Source organism: Panthera onca, chromosome F2 (assembly GCF_046562875.1).
Source record: "Panthera onca isolate mPanOnc1 chromosome F2, mPanOnc1 haplotype 2, whole genome shotgun sequence".
Classification (NCBI taxonomy): Eukaryota; Metazoa; Chordata; class Mammalia; order Carnivora; family Felidae; genus Panthera; species Panthera onca.
This window is the reverse complement of record NC_138356.1, coordinates 67,440,263-67,460,114: the sequence shown is the minus strand read 5'-3', so window position 1 is coordinate 67,460,114 and position 19,852 is coordinate 67,440,263. Positions and strand designations below refer to the sequence as shown.

General features: G+C 34.4%; 1 protein-coding gene across 4 annotated transcripts in view; it reads left to right on the top strand.

Annotated features, from left to right (window-relative positions):
* TMEM65 (transmembrane protein 65) overlaps nt 1–19,852 on the top strand; it is a 53,065-nt gene that overhangs the window by 29,974 nt on the left and 3,239 nt on the right. For 2 of the 4 annotated variants that reach the window (XM_078441737.2, XM_078441739.2), the window contains 5 exons: nt 5,809–5,853; nt 8,520–8,587; nt 9,912–9,966; nt 11,063–11,105; nt 13,165–13,270. In XM_078441737.2, the coding sequence (XP_078297863.1) occupies nt 5,809–5,853; nt 8,520–8,587; nt 9,912–9,966; nt 11,063–11,105; nt 13,165–13,270 (317 nt within the window). Of the gene's footprint in view, nt 1–4,257; nt 4,354–5,808; nt 5,854–8,519; nt 8,588–9,911; nt 9,967–11,062; nt 11,106–13,164; nt 13,271–19,852 lie in introns of all 4 variants that reach the window. The other 2 variants (XM_078441738.2, XM_078441736.2) reach the window with 2 other exon arrangements.

Below are 19,852 nucleotides of genomic sequence, written 5' to 3'. Positions count from 1 at the left end.
CAGGATGATTGGTAGTGTTGTTCAAATAATCTGTATCTTACTGATATTTTTCCCTAGTTTTCATTTCTGTCAGTTGCTGAGAAAGAGGTTTCTATCTCTCTAAGTATGACTGTGGAATTGTTTATTTTGCCCTTTAATTCTGTCAGATTTTGCATCATGCATTTTGAAGCTATGTTATTAGGCATAATCAAATTATTATTTTGCCTTTTGATGAATTAACTCTTTTATCATTTTGAAATGTCCCTGGTTCTGGTCACATTCTTTAGGTCTACTTCATGTGATATTAAAATAGCCACGCCAGCCTTTATAAGCTTAGTGTTTGTATAGTAAGTATATCTTTTACCATCCATTTACTTTCAACCTATTAAAGTGTAATTCTTGTGGATATCTTAGAGTCGGGTCTTGCTTTTTTATCCATTTTGACAAACTCTGCCTTTTCATTGACGCGTTTAGTTTAGTCCATTAACATTGAATGTAAATTACTGACATGGTAGGATATAGGTTTGCTATTTTACTATTTGCTTTTTGTCCCTCTGTTCTCATTTCCTGCATTTTTTTTACTTAATTCTTAAAAATTCCTTTCAAATTATTTACTAGCTTTTTAACCGTATTCTCATTGCATTTTGTCTGTATGTGTGATTGCTCTAGGCATTACAAATATGCATTCTTGGGGCACTGGGTGGCTCAGCTGGTTAAGTGTCCAACTTTGGTTCAGGTCATGATCTCATGGTTCGTGGGTTCAAGCCCCACGTTGGGCTCTATGCTGACAGCTTGGAATTGACCCTGCTTCAATTCTCTGTCTCCCTGTCTCTCTGCCCCTCCCTCACTTTCTCTCAAAAATAAATAAATATTTGTTAAAAAAACAAATATTCATTCTTAGTTTTTCATAGACTACTTAGAGCTAATATTGTACTACTTAATAGACATTGTAGAAATATCGCAACCAAATTACCCAATTGGTCCATTTGTAACTCTTTCATCCTTTATGCTTTGATGTCATATGTATTACATCTACGTATGTTATAAACTCCATAAGGCAGAGTTACAATTTTTTCTATAGGTAGTCAGGTCTACCTAAATTAAATTACCAGGGAACAAGTGGTTTTTTATATAACCATTTCTGATACTCTTCATCCTTTCCTAAAGATCCTACTGCCCAACTGGCGTTTCCCTTCAGTCTGAAGAACCCGCTCTCACATTTCCTAGATTGCAGGTTGGCTGGCAACATGTTCTCATAGTTTTAGTTTTTCTGAAATACATTTGCCTTCATTCTTGAAGGATAATCTTTCTGGATACAGAATAATGGCCGATAGCTTTTTTCCCCCCTTCTTGAATCATGTAAATCATTGTTTTCCTTTAGTGAACGTGTCCTTTTTTTTGTGACTATATAAGATTCTTTTTTATCATTGATTTTCTTCATGTTTATTCTACTAGGGGTTCACTGAACTTTCATGACTCTTGAAATTTTTGTCTTGCACCAAATTTGGGAAATTATTAGACATTATTTATTCAAACATTTTTTTTTGTTTTTTTTCTTCTTGCTTTCTGGAACTCCAGTTATACATGTTTTGACTTTTTGATATTTAGCCACAAGTCTCTGAGACTGATTTGTTATTTCTCAATCCTTTTATTTTCTGTTCTTCAGATGAATAATTTTTATTGGTCTATCATGTTCGCTCTTCATTCTGCTTTTAAGCCTATCCAATTAATTTTAAGATTTCAGATAATTTTCATATGAGTTTGGTTCTTTTTATAGTTTCTATTTGACTATGTTTTCATTTATGTTTTTGAATATAATTTTAATTGCTACTTTATTAGACCTTGTCTGCTACTTCTAACATTTGAGTCACTTCAGAATTTATCTTCGTCTATTGTTTTTTTCTCCTGAAGATGGGTCATTTTGTCCTGTTTCTTTGTTTGTGAAGCATTTTAGATTATATCTTAGTCACTGCTGCAATTATCATGTTGTAGAGACTCTGGATTGTGCTTTATTCTTCTAAAAGATACTGATTTTTCTTTACTTGTTTTAGCAGGCAGTTGATGGTTAGGCTCATACTACAAACTGTATCTTGGTGTACAGCTCAAATCTTCAGTTATTTTACCCTTAGCTGAGATTTGTTTCGGTTTTTTCCACACATGTGTGGTTCACAGGTCAGCCATATATTTGAACTGACTGTATATACAGAATTTAGGGCTCCTCCTCCTTTCTGTCTCTATCATTTCCAGGACTCCCCTTTCACTTTCTAGTGGCTTTGGCTACCTTGCACCCTGGCCACTGCTTCTGCAGGCCAGAAAGACTGAAGATATTTTGTTGGAGTTTTAGTTGCCCCAGTATTGTGGGTGAAGTCTGCCCTTAGGCCAAAAGCTACAATAAGCAGCTAATTCACTTAGTTCCGTTCCTTTTTCTAAGTGTTGATTCCTTTCCAGAATCAACCTGTTTTTGGACATTTTCTAGTGCTTTTAGGTAGTTATATATTTATTACATATTTATTTATAGTTTATAGATATTCTATGCAGGAAAATTGGTCTCACAGGAGGTTAGGAAGCCAGTAGTGGAAGTAGAACCAGAATTTTTTAAGTTAAAATCATTGGAAAATATGATATGGTAAAATACAGTCTAGGGTTAATGATTATCTTATTATTTCAAGATATTTAGAAAAAGAAAAAAGTAATGGTGTATATTACACACACACATATACATTCACACACACACATACACACCCAAACTGAAAGAACTAGGTTTTTCTAACTCCAAAGTCTTCTTAATGAAACATTAGATTAGAATATATTTCCAATGTAAGTGTCGATAGTTTACTATATGTCAAAAGAAAATTCTCAAGTTTATTTATTTATTTTGAGAGAGAGAATGAGAGAGAGTGCGAGCAGGGGGCGGGACAGAGAGAGAGGGAGAGAGAGAATCCCAAGCAGGCTCTGTGCTGCTCTCAGCACGGAGCCCACAGTGGGGCTCAATCTCACAAACCAGCTCAATCTCACAAACCGTGAGATCACGACCTGAGCCAAAATCAAGGGTCAGTTGCTTAACTGACCGAGCTACTCAGGTGCCCTCAAAAAGAAAATTCTTGGGGTGTCTGGGTGGCTTAAGTCAGTTGAGCGTCCGGCTTCGGCTCAGGTCATGATCTCACAGTTCGTGAGTTCGAGCCCCGCGTCGGGCTCTGTGCTGACAGCTCAGAGCCTGGAGCCTGCTTCTGCTTCTGTGTCTCCCTCTCTCTGCCCCTAACTCACTCGCATTCTGTCTCTGTCTCTCTCAAAAATAAAAAACATTAAAAAAATTTTCTTAATAAAAAAAAGATAATTCTTAAGGTTAAGATATATATGTAGGGAAATAAAAAGCTTCTGAGGTTTATTGTGACTGTTTTGAGGGAGGTTATGTTAGCAGCGACTACAGTTTTTTGGTGTTTTTTTTTTTTAAGTTTGTTTCAAGAGACAGAGGGTGGGAGGGGGGTAGAGAGAGAAGGAGAGAGAGAGAATCCCAAGCAGGCTTCGCACTGTCAGCACAGAACCCAATGTGGGGCTGGATCCCAGGAACCGTGAGATCATGACCTGTGTGGAGATGAAGAGGTGGGTGCTTAACCGACTGAGCCACCCAGGCGCCCCACAGCCAGTACAGTTTAAACCTGTATAAGATTGCGTGGGCTTACTTCCAAGATTGAGTTCTGTTGTGCATTGAACCTCTAATGTTTTTCACTTCTGATATATATAGTTTTGATTTAGTTAACATAATAAGGTAATAAACAGCATCAAAGTCCTCAAAATGATCAACTTATGGCTTAAAACATTTTTGACAGATACTTTCCAATAAAATTTCCACTTTCTAGGAAATGTTCCTTTCATGTTTCCTCTTGCTGCTTATTAGGTTCTTTGTGAAGCAGGAGGCAAAGTCTCTGCTTTGATTTTACCTTAATCTCTGTGCCAGTGGTTTTCCTTCCTGCTCTTTACTTTACTTTGTATTTCTTTCTCTTTCTCAGTCTTTAAAAAAGTTACTTTTTCATTAGTTTTAATTTTCTAATCCGTATGTGTAATAGGAAAGAGAGATGAGGAATATTGAGTATATGATTTGATTGTTTGCTCTTTGCTGCACATCATACATTTGCCTACCTCTTACCCTTTCTTCTTAGGAGTTGTAAAATATTTTAAATATTTTGCTCAATATGAAGATGTAGGGAATTTGAAGAAGTAAAAGCAAGGACTCTGTATACTCTCATTCTATTGGGAAAGTCCTGCTTGTTGAATTTTTAGGTATTTCAAGATGTTCCAGTCAACTGACAAGGACTTCTCCTCACAGTGTCAGAACTGTAGTGATGATGAGAGTAATGCATCTAGCAAATAGTTCTGGTATGTAACCACTTTTGCATGTTTACTTCAGCAGAAAACTCTGGAGTACGTAGTAACCTATGTTCCTTGTTAAAATTTGGAAAACCATTTGCATGCTTTCAAAATAGATCTTGAGGTAATGGTGTTAGTCAACAGACAGCGAATATACTTTAATCAGATGGGAAATTCTGCAAAGATCAGTATATCTTCGTTTCATAACTCTTCTAAAAAGGGGAAAACAAAACTTAAACTTGCATTCTTAGAACTGTCTGAATAATATGATCATTGATTAAACTCAAGGTTTTAGCATACTTATTGTAAAACCATTTTGGTACTGTATGCGCTTTTAGTAAAATACCATTCACAAATATGGACAATACTTTTTTACATAGTTTATCAATGGAGATACATTGCTTTTTACTTTTTCTAAAGCTAAATTCTTCACTTATGTTGTCACAGAGTATAAATAAAAATTTTAGAAAATATATATCCAGTTTGTAATGTGTTTCCTTGGACAGTCTGGTTGTACTAAACCTTTAGAGCAGTGTGATCCATGGTGTGGGTGTTAATTTTTTTGGACTGGAGGAGGAGGAGGATAAAGTACAGTTCTCTGCCATTTTACCAGAGCTCACTCTTGTACTTACACAAATGGTGAGATGGTTATTGTTATGAGATTAGGTATGTTGCTTCTTTATAATAATTGTTAATTTTTAGATTTAATGATGGCAGTTAAAGATATTACTTTGGGAAAATTTGGTGTGTTTATTATGATATATATTATAAATAGTTTATTGTTACTTGTGATTTTGACTAGCACTCTACTTTTTATTGTGTAGAATATTCTATATTATCCAATAGTATAGGTTCCAAAACTCAAAATATTTCGTTATATTATCAAGGGAGATTAAGGAACAGAACACAATCCAGTGAAGTCATTGTTGAAATACATTGCTTTAAAAATATTATTTTCTGTTTTTTAAAGGATATACTAGGTCTATTTGAATATTCTTTTTTCTGCTATCAATGTTTGTTTGTATATATATTTCTTAAGACATCTATCATTGCCATCTTAAAGAAGGGTAACTATATTTCAAAGGTTTTTGTTTTTTTGTGTTTTTGGTGGGTTTTTTTGTTTTGTTTTGTTTTTACTGTAACTAATGTAATCAGGCCCATTATATAGATGTAAAGATTTAAAAAAAAAAAAGAAAAATGAAAAGCTAATGATTACCCAAGGCCATAGGGTCCATGGTAGACTTGTCACTAAAGTTCAGTTTTGTTTTCTAGCCTTGTGATGTAATCCATACCAAGTATTATTTTCTGTATGGATAACTTTGGTCTGTTATCCTACAAAAATGTATGAATAAACTTTGATATTCTCCCACTTTGTAAATCTGCTGGTATTTTCTTCACTGTAATAAAAAAGAACTCATGCTATGGTAACTAATTCTTGACCTAAACCCTTTTTTTCCCCTTTAGAAAAATTGGAAGCACCACCACCCACACCAGGACAGCTGAGATATGGTAATGGTTCTATAATTGTTAAATATTTGCGCATCTGTCTTTTAGACTTGAAATAACTGTATCATTCACTGATAGTATAGAAGAGTCAGTAAATTTAATTTTTCCAGAGAGAGTAGATTATCTTATTTATCATGCTGAAACAAAAAGTTTATAAACTTGGTTTAAGACATATTACAATGTTAGGGAATTTCGACATTTGTAACAGTATCTAACATTGTTAAACTGTAGTTACCATGTAGAAATAAAATTATACTTATGGTAAGGTTTCCTTAATTCCCAGTAAAAACGATATGTTTACTTTAGTTTGGATTTAAGTTGGGTAATTTCAGAACTTGAAAGTCTGAGCTCAGGGCTGGGTAGAACTGTTCTCTGGTGGAGAAAATACTTACGGCGTGCTGTTTGTAATGATGAAGAAAGTTAAGTTCGTTTAACACTGCCACGAAGAAGAAGCTCATAAATGGTGCTGGTGTGCTTTCTTTACTGTTATGATAGAAATTAAATAGTCAAGGCTAACACTGACATAATGTAAAACAGTTTGGGATCTTATTATAGAGACAATGAAAGAAGAGAATGTTTTAATGGTGCGGTAAATTTGAGTAGATTGTAAGTGAAAGCTAAATATCAGATGTGATTTGCTGTTATAGAATAGTATTTTCCAAAGGAAGTTGAAGAAATCGCAAATTAATAGGAGATCATTACATACTGGAGAGTAAACTTACATAACTTTTAAAAATTAATAGCCAGTTCTTTTTCTCTCAGAGGTAGAATACAATTTATATTAGAAATAAGTAACTTTTCCCAAATACCAAAACATTTAAGAATTCTTTAAGACTTTTTTCCCCCAGGTAATTTTTTGTGTTTCTCCTAGCCTAGGTTCATGCAGTTTGTATCCAAGCACCGTATAATACTGTTATCAGTTTTTTTTTGTCATATTGAAATGAGCTGTTTGTATGGTGTGTTACCATACCAAAACTTTTTGAAGGCTGGTAACCAAATCTTATTTATCTTTGTATCTCATGCCCAGTGGAGTGGCCAGTACATGTTTACTTAACAACATGAAAATTGTATTTTTTCCTTTGTGTTGAAAGTAAATTTTAATATATAGGACACATTTTTTAGGTCTAAGCATAAAAACATGATATATTTTATATTTCAGAGTTGCTTATTACAGAAGTTTGGATGTCTAGTAATTAAGTAACTAGACTTAGGCAAAAAGTCAAAGAGCTAAGGTTAGACTCTTTAATTGAAGAATCCCATTTCATTAATACACTTTGATTTTTATCATCTTTAATAACTTTTAAAATAATATTCCTTGTAATTAAAAAATGCTGCTTTTTATCTTGAACTTTCTTACTTGATAGCAAAAAGAAATCTGAAATGATCTGGGATGTATATACACCCTTTTCTTGTGATGTTAGTATTCGATAGTTGTTTTGGGTAGAGGCATTTTTTGTTTTGTTCTGTTCACTGCTTATTATTAGCCTTCCCTGGGTTGGTGCAGAACTGACTGTAGCAATATCAAACTTTCATAACTTCTGAATTATATTTTAATTATACTTTCTGTGGACTTAACTACATTAAAAGAAGAAAAACACTCTAAAGTCACTGAACACATACCACCAATTGTTTTAAGGGACTATTTTTTGGATGTGGTATAAAATTCACAGTTTTGATGTTTATCTAAAAAAGTCCTTAGTTGAATTGATGTTGACTATATCTTGGCAATTTTATAGATGAATTAGAATAAAATCTTTTAACTATTCCAGCTTTTAATCTATTTCACAGTTTGCCTTCAATTCTCTTAATATGGAATTCTCTTCCTTTCCAGGTTAGTGGTCCTCAACTTAATTAACTAATGTTCATTGAGTATCTGCTATGCACTAGGCATTCTGCAACATGCTGAAGATGCAAATATGAAAAAAAAAATGAGGCTGAATGTATAAAAAATATATAGGTATTAGTTCTTCCTAGTTACACGTCTATTATGTCAGGTCTTTCAGATTATATGTTAGATAGATAAGGTAAGGTATGCTTTTGTTAGGAAGAGATCAAATTACATTTTGATTTAAATCAAATAGTTTGTTTATAGTTTGTGAAAGCTTTCAGGGATACTGATGATGTGAGGGGGGAAAAGACTGGATATAGATGGCTAATATAGATGAGGTAATAACATTTTTATCATATTTGTCCAAAAAACTGTTTAGTGAGTAAAAGTGACCATATAGTTTCCATGAAATTTGATTCAGGGTATTTTTTATTATTTCTAATATGGAGCTTAATTTTATGATATCAGTCTTTACAATATAAGAAGTAGATTGATATTAATAGCAATTAAACAGGTAAAATATGGTACTCGTAACATATATTTACTTATTTGTTCTGCCATTAACTGTATGTACTTTGTAGCTAGTAAGAAAACAACCCAGAAGTCTAACACAATTATTTTTACATGTAACAGCGTTTTTAATTTTGGTGTTTTTCCCTAGTATAGCTTCTACGAAGTAGTTGAACTTACTGCAGGAGCAGAATCTTTTGGCTATGGGGAATGAAAAGCAAATTTCAAAGGTTATCAGATCTATTTAGGAGACTTTAGTCATATGGTCTGTTTTTATCATTTTAAGTTATAGAAATCTTAACATATATTTTCTCTTTTTGGTGTTTTTCAGTATTCATCCACAATGCGATACCTTTCATAGGGTTTGGCTTTTTGGATAATGCAATTATGATTGTTGCAGTAAGTTCTTTCTTTCACCCCTTCTGTTTTGAGTTCAGCTCATGAGTTTGAGCCCCGAGTCGGGACTCTGTGCCACAGCTTGGAACCTGGAGCCTACTTCGGATTCTGTGTCTCCCTCTCCCTCTCCCCCTCCACTGCTTGTGGTCCCTCTCTCTCTCTCTCTCTCTCTCTCTCTCTCTCTCTTTCTAAAATATAAATAAACATTAAAAAAATTATTTAGAAATTTTCAAGCATCAGTATTCAGGAGGAAACCTAAGTCTACTTATGGCAACATTGCCCAAGTATTAGAATGGAATTAGCACAATAGACCATAGGATTTCTTCTTTATTCTATGTAATAACCCATTAGAATAGTTTAATCTTTTTCATTTCAGTTTCTTCTGTTTAAAATAGAAGTAAAAATATGAGTCCTTCTTGTCTTCAGAATGGGATGGATGTGGAACGTCTGAAACTCTCAATAAATTCAGTGCAAATGCAGTAGAGCTAGAGCCTTTTGTTTTGCTGCAGCTCTATCTATTGTACAAGAAGCTGTTGTTGCTTATAAATGAACCATATTTGGTCTCACTACTGAATGGTTACAGAACAAAGTGGTTATAAAGGTAATTTTTGAAGTCTGTGATCTCTTGGTTCCTAGAAACTAGTTTTTTACTCTGTTTTTGATAGACTAAATAACAATGATATCTATATAGATGTATCATTCAGAATTTAAAATTAGGTGAGTTGGTCTTCTTTGTGTTCCAAGAGGTAGGTTTGTTTGTTTGTTTATTTATATTTTGAGAGAGAGAGAGAGCGTGTGTGCGCGCGCACACATGGGGGAGGGGCAGAGAGAGAGTGAGAGAGAGAATTCCAAGCAGGCTTCATGCTGTCAGCGCAGAGCTCAATGTGGGACTTGAACTCAAAAACCGTGAGATCATGACCTGAGCTGAAATCAAGAGTTGGATGTTAAACCAACTGTGCCACCCAGATGTCCCTGTATTCCAAGAGGTTTAAAGCATCTTTCTTTGTGGTTGGAAAATATAAATTCTAGATCTTTAATTATGGATTATATTGCTCTTTATATTATAATTGTATTTGTTGCTTTTGTTTATTTCTCTGAAAGCCTAATTTTAATGAATAAAATGATACCGATGTTATTTTTGTGTGAATGCATATATTTAATAGTTAAGTGCATTACTATATTATATGTGAATATTTTTGCATATTTTATGTATATAATTTTGTTGCAATAACATGTTTAACTATTTTAACTTTTTATTATTACTTTGCTATTTTTTGTAGCCACTTCATTAATGTTTAAGATTAATTTCTTCGTAATCATTTTTCAGGGCACCCATATTGAGATGTCTATTGGAATTATTTTGGGAATTTCAACTATGGCAGGTATTTAATAATATTAATGTTATTATTCCATTGTCTGTATACTTATAAAACATTTCAGTAGGTTAGTTTTAGAAGATACTTAATCTGAATAAGTTTACTCATTGAGATGTCTATTAGTTTATCTCCTTAATCCTATTCTTCTAATTCTTAATTTTGTATATGTTGCACTTTTCCTGAGAAATTTTAGGTACTTTATGTTAGCTAATGGGTAATAGTGCTGTACTGACTATGTTAAAATAAGTTTTTCTCTTTTTTAAAAGTTTTTTGAAAAATGTTTTTTAATTTTTGAAAGAGCGAGTGAGCACGAGTGGGGGAGGGGCAGAGAAGGAGACAGAGGATCCAAAGCAGGCTCCAAGCTGTGAACACAGAGCCTGATGTGGGTCTCGATCTCACGAACTCTGAGATCATGACCTGAGCTGAAATCAAGTCTCCCACCTAACCAGTTGAGCCACCCAGGTGCCCCAATAAGTTTTTCTCTTAATTCAGTGTTATCCTAAAACCTTTTTACCCTTATTTCTACTGTTATTTATTTTTAAGGGTAGAAAAATCAAAGAAGGAAATACAAGTTTAAAAATCTAATTTGGTTCTATTACCTTCTTTCCCTCAGTTACTGCTCTATTTTTTATGATGGTGAAATTTGGGAATGGTTCAGTGGTGTGTTTATTATGTGGAAAAGTATGAAGTAGATGAGTTAATAAAAGAGACATTTCTTCTCTATATGATTTTCTTGAATTTCAGACCTATGCATAAAACTTTTACTCTAACTTCCAAATATCCAAATTTCCTTAAATATAAGGAAAGATAAAACTACAAAATATTGTATGGGTATTGACACCAGAATGGAAACCGGCTGCCACAACAGAAAAAAACCCACTACTTGATGGAAGTACAGCACTGTAATCTCGAAAGACTTGTGTTCTATTTTGAAATCTTGACTCAGAGCTATCCAGTGAGTTACTTTGGATATAGTTGTTGTGGTTTCAGAAGCTGTGATAACTCTTCCAGATCAGTGCTTTACTGATGAGACAGTGATGTATTATAAGGATTTTTCTGATTTCCAGATGACAATTCACTTATCCACTTCTCAATTTTTTAGCTGCTGCTTTGGGAAATCTTGTGTCAGATTTAGCTGGACTTGGGTAGGTCCATTTATTCATTCATTTGTGCATGTGTGTACTGACCTTGCTCTCTTTCTCTTCTCCATTCTTTAATCGAGAAGAATTAAGAAATGGGATATTTATTGGGTGTGTTTTCAAACTAACGTTTTAAATTTATTTTTTCTAAATGAGTGGTGCTAAATCTTTGGTGTACATCAAATATGAATGCCTGGGTTGCATTTCAGAATTAGGGACCTGGAATTTGTGTTTAAAATCCTTTCAAGAGATTGATACATGCAAAAAAGTTTTCTGAGATGACCACAATGTAAGCAGAGTTTAATTTTCATTTACTGAGGTATTTATATGTCTTTTATAGACATTTCCAAGGCGAGGCAGGATTAATAGCCAGAATCCCCATCATTATTTCGCCCACCCTTCTCCCACTAAGCCCAAAGATAAACGATACGGCTCAAATGTGAGGATACTGACTGGGCATGTTTTCCGGAGAGAGGAACTTTCAAAAGGCATAATGGCTGGAGCATATGTGGGAATGGCCAGAGCATTACAGGGTTTAGCCAGTTTTCGCTCCCTTTATTTCATGTGGCAGGAATGATGAAACAAAGTGAGGATGTCTACTTAGAAAAGGCCAGCTTTTCCTCTTTCTCTCTTTACATTCTCTCTTCTGAGCAACACGTGGCCTGGGCTTCCTCTTGAGCTTGAGGAAGCCTGGAAATTATAAATTAGACTAAGGTGATATTAACTACTGTGATAAAGATACTCTCTTTTGCCCAGTCTTTGGCTCTATTTCTTCCTTTCTTCATGTATTAGAGTGGTCAGTTTTGAGATTTGGATTTGGGTCTAGTGGTAGTCTACTTAGCCCTATAATCTCAGAAAAGGCAGCTTCATAAGTGACCTGACCCTGTCTATTAGATTTCTGTACTGGAGTTTGGGGCCAAAGCTACTGTTAAACACAAAGTTTCTTTGCTTCTGGGCCAAGGCAGAAATTTTATATTCCTGGGATTTGTGACATTAATTTATAATTATATCACCCCTTACACGTTCCACTTCTCCATTTCCAACATTAATGTTAAAAATGGTAATATTAGGGGCACCTGGGTGGCTCAGTCGGCTAAGCCTCCGACTTCGGCTCAGGTCACGATCTCACTATCCGGGGGTTCAAGCCCCGCATTGGGCTCTGTGCTGACGGCTCAGAGCCTGGAGCCTGTTTCAGATTCTGTGTCTCCCTCTCTCTGACCCTCCCCCATTCATGCTCTGTCTCTCTCTGTCTCAAAAATAAATAAACGTTAAAAAAAAAAAAATTAAAAAAAAAAATAAAAAAATAAAAATGGTAATATTAGAATTTAAAGCCGTTTAATTTTAGATTGCATCATGAAACAACAGTTCTTTTTGATTAGAGATAAAGATTTTGTTGGGAGTCTTTATATTTAAGAACTATTTCTCCTCTGCCTTTAAAAAATATCATTAAATAACAGATACTACATTTTATTGATTCTTAGATATACAGATTAAGTTTTTTTTAGAACTTAATATATCTGCTCTTGGGATCCATCTTATAATTGATGTATGCATAGATTAGTTGGCAATTCTTTTTTTATTACAGTTCATAAAGTAAGTTTGTATCTGATAAATACTTGAGATGGCCTTGAAAATTCAAGTATATCAATCTTAGTATATCAATCTGATAAATTTTGGAAATTTTTGCTTTCTGGTGACAGTTATTAATTTATATCATATGTTAAAGTGCTTTGCTTTGAATTTGGAATAAGCGCATAACTGTTAATTGCTGCAAAAAATTTTTATATACTTTGAATTGGTCTTTTTAAAGTAATTGTGGAGAATAATTGCTCTAAGGCAACGTGTTTACCTGTGTATCGAATATATTAATACTAAATATTTTTAAGTTGGATATATTTATGCACAATAAAAATGGAAGTTGTAAAAAACATTTACACCATTTCTGGAGTGCCAGTTACAGGTGTGAAATTATTTGTTTCCTTTTGTAGTAACTAGTTCATTATCTTGAGAACATTTGTGTGTCTCTTTAAAAACTTATATTCTGTCCTTCTTTTTTTTTTTAAAGACTTGCAGGCTACGTTGAAGCTTTGGCTTCCAGATTAGGCTTGTCAATTCCTGATCTTACACCAAAACAAGTGGACATGTGGCAAACACGTGTTAGTACACATTTTGTAAGTACTTTATATGGTTTATGATCATGAATTCAGGTAGCCAGACCAAGACACTGGATAGTTCAGTCCTCTGAGAAATTTGAGACCAAATTTATTTGAGGGGAGTTTTTTTGTTTTTTGTTTGTTTGCTTGTTTTGAGTGGAGTTTTTAACACAAATTGTGTAAGCCTTGGCAGTTTTCAGAGAACGGTAATTTTGTATTGACTCTTTATTTTTTATAGTGTAACTGATTTTTGAAGTATTCTTTATATGATTCAGGTAATGTTAAGGAATATCTGTCATGTGCTAGAAACTGAAGGATATAAAATGAATATAAACTAGTTATTTTTACGAATTGTTTAGGTGTAACATGTAAACAAACTATAATGTGGTGTGACATATGCAATTATAGAATTATGCACTAGAAATAGCATTAAGTAAGAATATTTTGTGGGGAGGAATTTCTTTTGGTGGGAATATTTCTTGGCAATTATTGGATCTAAGCTGATTTTTGAATTATTGATGAGACATTAGAGAATTCCAAATACATTGACTAGCAAGTAGAAAGGCATGATAAAAACAGGGTATGTTCAGAGAAAGTAAGAAATTAGGCATTGCTGGACTATAATATGTAGTAGTTGAGGATAGAAGCAGCAGTAGAAAAACAGTATTGGAGAAGTAAAATGGATCAGACAGGAAAGACATTGTATAAGCTATGCTGAGGAGCTTGAATCTCATACCTAGCTGATGGAGTACTAGTGAAGAATTTTAAGTAGGAAGGAAACTGGATGGATCACAATGCTACTAATTAAGTCAAGAAGAAAAGGAGGAAGAACAAGTTAGTAAGGGAAGGTACTGAGTTCTGTTTTCAATAAGTTGAATTTGAGACTAATAGGACATTGAAGTGGTAATACTGAGTAGGCATTTAGATTAAAAGTGAAGAGTTGGAGAGATCTGAATTAGAGATGATGAGTATTATCAGTCATTTATTCAACAAATATTTATTGTTTACCTACTATATGTCCAATACATATGTAGGAGTTTTGAATATATTGGTTAACAAAACAAGGTCTTTTTTTCTGGTAGATCTTACATTCTAGCAGTGGAAAGAAGACAATTAAAACAATCTGACAAAATGTTTAATGTGTTAGAAGTCTGCAAATGTTACAGGAATTAAAGAAAAAAAGCAGAGCAGGATTAAGAGGTTGGGAGTGCTGAGATGGAGACAGATTGCAGGATTAGATAGGAGGGTTACTGTAGGCCACACTGAAAAGGTGATAGTTAAAACCATGGGGGAAAGTGAGATTAGACAGGGCACTGGTTCCCCCCAGGTGTGATGCCAGGGCCAACAGGATCAACATTACCTGGAAACTTGTTAGAAATGCATATCTCAACCTCCTCCTTAGACCTATTTCTGTAAAAAAATCATGTGTGTGTCTATATCCTGCAATTCGTAAATAAATGGAAGTGAGACTAGCTGGCTAATGTCGGCCAGCGTTGTTGAGGAATCAGGATATTCTAACATTCTAGCAGCTTGGCTTAACATTTTAGCAGTACAGTTGGGATCAAAAGAAGATTATTTTCCTGGGGTTTCTTCTCATGTAATTGGTAATTCTGTTTTCTTTCTGTATTACAAGCAGGTCCATTCCCCTCTTCTATTATAAAAGCACCTTAGTTATTAAACTAGCATTTATAAATACATTTTGTGTGTTTGTATATTTTGCTAAATCTTCCACCAGTATATGAAGTGATTCTGTCCCTTAGTTGTTGACTCTGCTTATTTTCTGTTAGGGTCAAATCTACTCTGTAACATAACATTTGGTTAACAAACAGCCTGAAGTAATTTAAGTTAGTGATCAGTAATTCATTCATGACATAAGCTAACTCTGAAATTTACCCGTAATACAATATATGCAAATACACATGCAGGTTCCTGTTGATACAGGTTGTGTTTTAAAACCTCATTTATGGGGCGCCTGGGTGGCGCAGTCGGTTGAGCGTCCGACTTCAGCCAGGTCACGATCTCGCGGTCCGTGAGTTCGAGCCCCGCGTCAGGCTCTGGGCTGATGGCTCGGAGCCTGGAGCCTGTTTCCGATTCTGTGTCTCCCTCTGTCTCTGCCCCTCCCCCGTTCATGCTCTGTCTCTCTCTGTCCCAAAAATAAAATTAAAAAAAAAATAAATAAATAAAAAAAAATAAAACCTCATTTATGATTTGGCTGTTTGAAACTCAGAAAATATTTTCTTGCAGAACCATATTACAGATGTACTCAAGTTCTTGGGTTAGTTCCAGTGTAGTTAATTATAGGGCCTAGACTATCATAAGCCCTGATAACTTAACTTTTCTTTTCTTTTCTTTTCTTTTCTTTTCTTTTCTTTTCTTTTCTTTTCATGTTTATTTATATTTATATTTGAGAGAGAAAGACAGAGCACGAGTAGGGGAGGGGCAGAGAAAGAGGGAGACACAGAATCCGAAGCAGACTCCAGGCTCTGAGCTGTCAGCACAGGGCCTGACATGGGGCTCAAACTCACAGACCACAAGTTCATGACCTGAGCTGACATCATGACCTGAGCTGACGGTTGAGCTGACTCAACCGACTGAGCCACCCAGGTGCCTCATTAACTGATTTTTCAGTGGAAAAATGTTGACTGAATCATGGAGCCAGAAAAGGACATCTCACTTCTTTCCTCCCTCTCTGCCCTGTTGACTTTACACGCCATTGAGATGATTGGGTTGGAACTCATTAACTGGCAATCCTAAAGTGAGTGGGGAGGAAAGGCTTGAGTTCCACAGACAATATATTGTAACAGGCATTCTAACAAATGGGTGGAAAGTGGACATGGAGCCTGTTGCCGTGGTCACTTCATGTATATGGGGAAGTCAGGAATCTAAAATAAAATATATTCTATGCGTATATAAATAAATATAAATGAATACAAACTTGAAGGTCAAAATAAGGGTCTAGGATTAACTTTTTCAGCATCAGGAACGAAGAAAATTTCTGCTTATTAAAACTCTGTAGAACCGATACTTTTCTTATGAAAGTGATAAACCTATTAATACAAAGCATGGACATACCACCACCACTATCACTAACCCCACCAACAAAACCCAAAAATAATAGACTTGAAAATTTTTATGCAAGCTGTTGTCAAAACATTAGTGGCTACTCTTGAAATTTATTAGAAAAACTGTAGGGTCTGATAGATAAATTGACATTGTTTGGGAAAATGTGTTTTATTTTAGTCAAGACTTTGGATTGGGTAGCTATCATATACCTGTAATGTTTGATAGAACTTAGTTTATTTCTTTGCTTTTCTGTGTATAACTAACTGGAAGTTCCTAGAAGAGAGAGACAGACTGCATCTAATTAGTCTTTGTCTCATTGGTATCTAGCACAGAATTTGGCACAGAATAGATTCTCAATAAATGTTTGTATGAAGAAATGAAACTTAATTGAAAAGTATTTAACCTTGATGGTCATTGTAGAAATGCAAATTTTAAAAATTATTTACAAAAATAAAAATTTTAGATGTTCATAATGTGGGTATGGTTGTAGAAGAATTGATGTGTGTATATACATACACAGTTGATCCTTGAACACCACAGGGGTTAGGGGTCCCAACTCCCTGTGCAGTTGAAAATCCACGTATAACTTTCAACTTCCAAAAACGTAACTAATAGTTTACTATTAACTAGAGGCCTTACCAGTAACATATATGGTCAATTAACACACGTTTTGTGTATTATATACTGTATCCTTACAATAATGTAAGCTGAGAAAAAAATGTTGCTAAGAAAATCATGAGGAAGAGAAAGTGCATTTACAGTACTGTGTCGTAAAAACCCCCATATAAATAGACCCATACAGTTCAAACCAGTGTCTTTCAAGTGTCAACTGTATTTCAACTGGTATATATGAATTTGCAGTCAATTTTGCCCACAATAGACAGCATGGCATTCATTACCCTATGAATATGCACAAGTATTCATACTGTTTGATTTTAAATAAACCATTAGGGAAGAACTATAGACAGAAATGTTTATTGTAATATCACTTATAATGGTGAAAAAATAGCAGTGATTTTTAATGGTGTAAGGAGAGCTTTAAGCAAGCAGATTGTGGGCTATCAGTTTAGGGGAATTTAAAAGTTTTTATATTAAGATTATGAAACACTTTGGAAAAGAGCTCATATAACATGTGTGGCTGTTAGGGGAGGGGTGGGGCAGAACACAAAGGTACGTTTCCATAATGGTTAGACCTACATATAATTAGGTATACATGGGGATAAATATGGAAAAGGAATATATACAAAAAGGAGCACATTCAAATCTATTGAGAGTATTTGGTGAGGTTTTTTTCCCCTATTTTCTTCCTATCTTCAGACATGAAAATATATGTATGATTTCTAAAAAGTGTTTTTATACTTGAATATTTCTTTGGTGATATTTCGTGGCCATTTAAAAAACTTCCTAGTTGCATTCAACTTCAAATATTACTTGTTCTAGAACCTTTTTGTAGCTTATTATTTTTAATTGAAGTGTAGTTGACATATTATATTAATTTCAAGTGTACAACATAGTGATTCAACAATTATGTATATTACAAAACAAGAAGTATAGTTACCATTTGTCACTATACAAAGTTACTATAATATTTTTTACTATGTGCTGTATATTTTTACTATGTGTTGTACTTTGCTTCCTCATGACTTATTTATTTTATCATTAGAAACTGTACCTCTTATTGCCCTTTACCTATTTCACCTATCCCCCCACCTCCTTCTCTCTGGCAACCACCACTTTGTATTCTGTATTTATGAGTCTATTTCTGTTTTTTGTTTTGTTTTGCTTTTTAGATTCCATGTGTAAGTGAAATTGTAGGTTACTAGTCTTTTTCTGTCTGACTTATTTCATTTAGCATAATACCCTCTAGATCCATCTGCATTGTCACGAATGGCAAGATTTCATTCTTTTTTATGAGTGACACTACATTGTGTATATTTGTGCACATGTGTACATACACATATGCTAGTATACAAATGCATGTACATGTACACATATACGTGTATGTATACATATGTATCCACATGCATGTAGGTATGTTTGTGTATGCATTCACACACACACACACACACACACACACACACACACACACGCTACATCTTCTTTATCCATTCATCTATCAGTGGACACTCAGGTTACTTCCGTATCTTGGCCATTGTAAATAATGCTGCACTAAACATAGAGGTGGGTATATGTTTTCCAATTCATGTTTTTATTTTCTTTGGATAAATACCCAGCAGTGGAATTGTGGATCACATGGTATTTTTATTTTTAATTATCTGAGGAAGTTTCATTGTGTTTTCCATCGTGGCTGCACCAATTTACATTCCCACTGACAGAGCACAAGGGTTCCTTGTCTCCACATCCTCACCAATATTTGTTACTTACTGTTTTGTTTTGTTTTTTAATTTTCAGTGTAATTAACATACAGTGCCATATTAGTTTCAGGTGTACAATGTAGTGATGCAACAATTCTATACATTACTCCGTGCTCATCCCCTTCACCTATTTCACCCATCCCCCGCCCACCTCCCCTCTGGTAACCATCTGTTTGTTCTCTAGAGTTAAGAGTCTATTTTAAGGTTTGTCTCTTTTTCCCCCTTTGTTTGTTTGTTTTGTTTCTTATATTCCACGTATGAGTGAAATCATATGGTATTTGTCTTTCTCTGACATTTTGCTTAGCATTATACTCTCTAGCTCCATCCATGTTGTTGCAAATAGCAAGATTTCATCCTTTTTATGGCTGAATGATACACACACACACACACACACACACACACATACATATATACACACTACATCTTCTTTATCCATTCATCTATCAGTGGACACTTGGGCTGCTTCCATAGTTTCGCTATTATAAATAATGTTGCATTAAACATAGGGGTGCATATATTCTTTCAAATTAGTGTTTTTGCATTCTTTGGGTAAATACCTAGTAGTGTGATTACTGGATCATATGATAGTTCTGTTTTTAATTTTTCGAGGAACCTCCATGCTTTTTTCCAGAGTGGCTGCACTAGTTTGCATTCCTACAGAAGTGCAGGAGGGTTCCTTTTTCTCCACATCTTTATCAATGCTTGTTTCTGGTGGTTTTGATTTCAGCCATTCTGGCAGTTGTGAGATGATATCTCATTGTGGTTTTGATTTGCGTTTCCCTGATGATTAGTAGTATTGAGCAGCTTTTCACGTGTCAGCCATCTGTATGTCTTCTTTGGAGAATTGTCTATTCCGGGTCCTTTGCCCATTTTTAAATCATTTTGGGTTTTTTGGTGTTAGGTTGTAGTTCTTTATATATTTTGAATATTAACCCCTTATTGGTTATATCATTTGTAGATATTTTCTCCCATTCAGTAGATTGTTTTCCCATTTGTTGATGGTTTCTTTTGCTGTGCAAAATCTTCTTAGTTTGAAGTAGTTTCTAATTGTATATTTTTCTGTTTGTTTTTTCTTGTCTGAGGAGACAGATCCAGAAAAATGTTGCTGAGACTGATGTCCAAGAGATTTCTGCCTGTGTTTTCTTTTAGGATTTTTATGGTT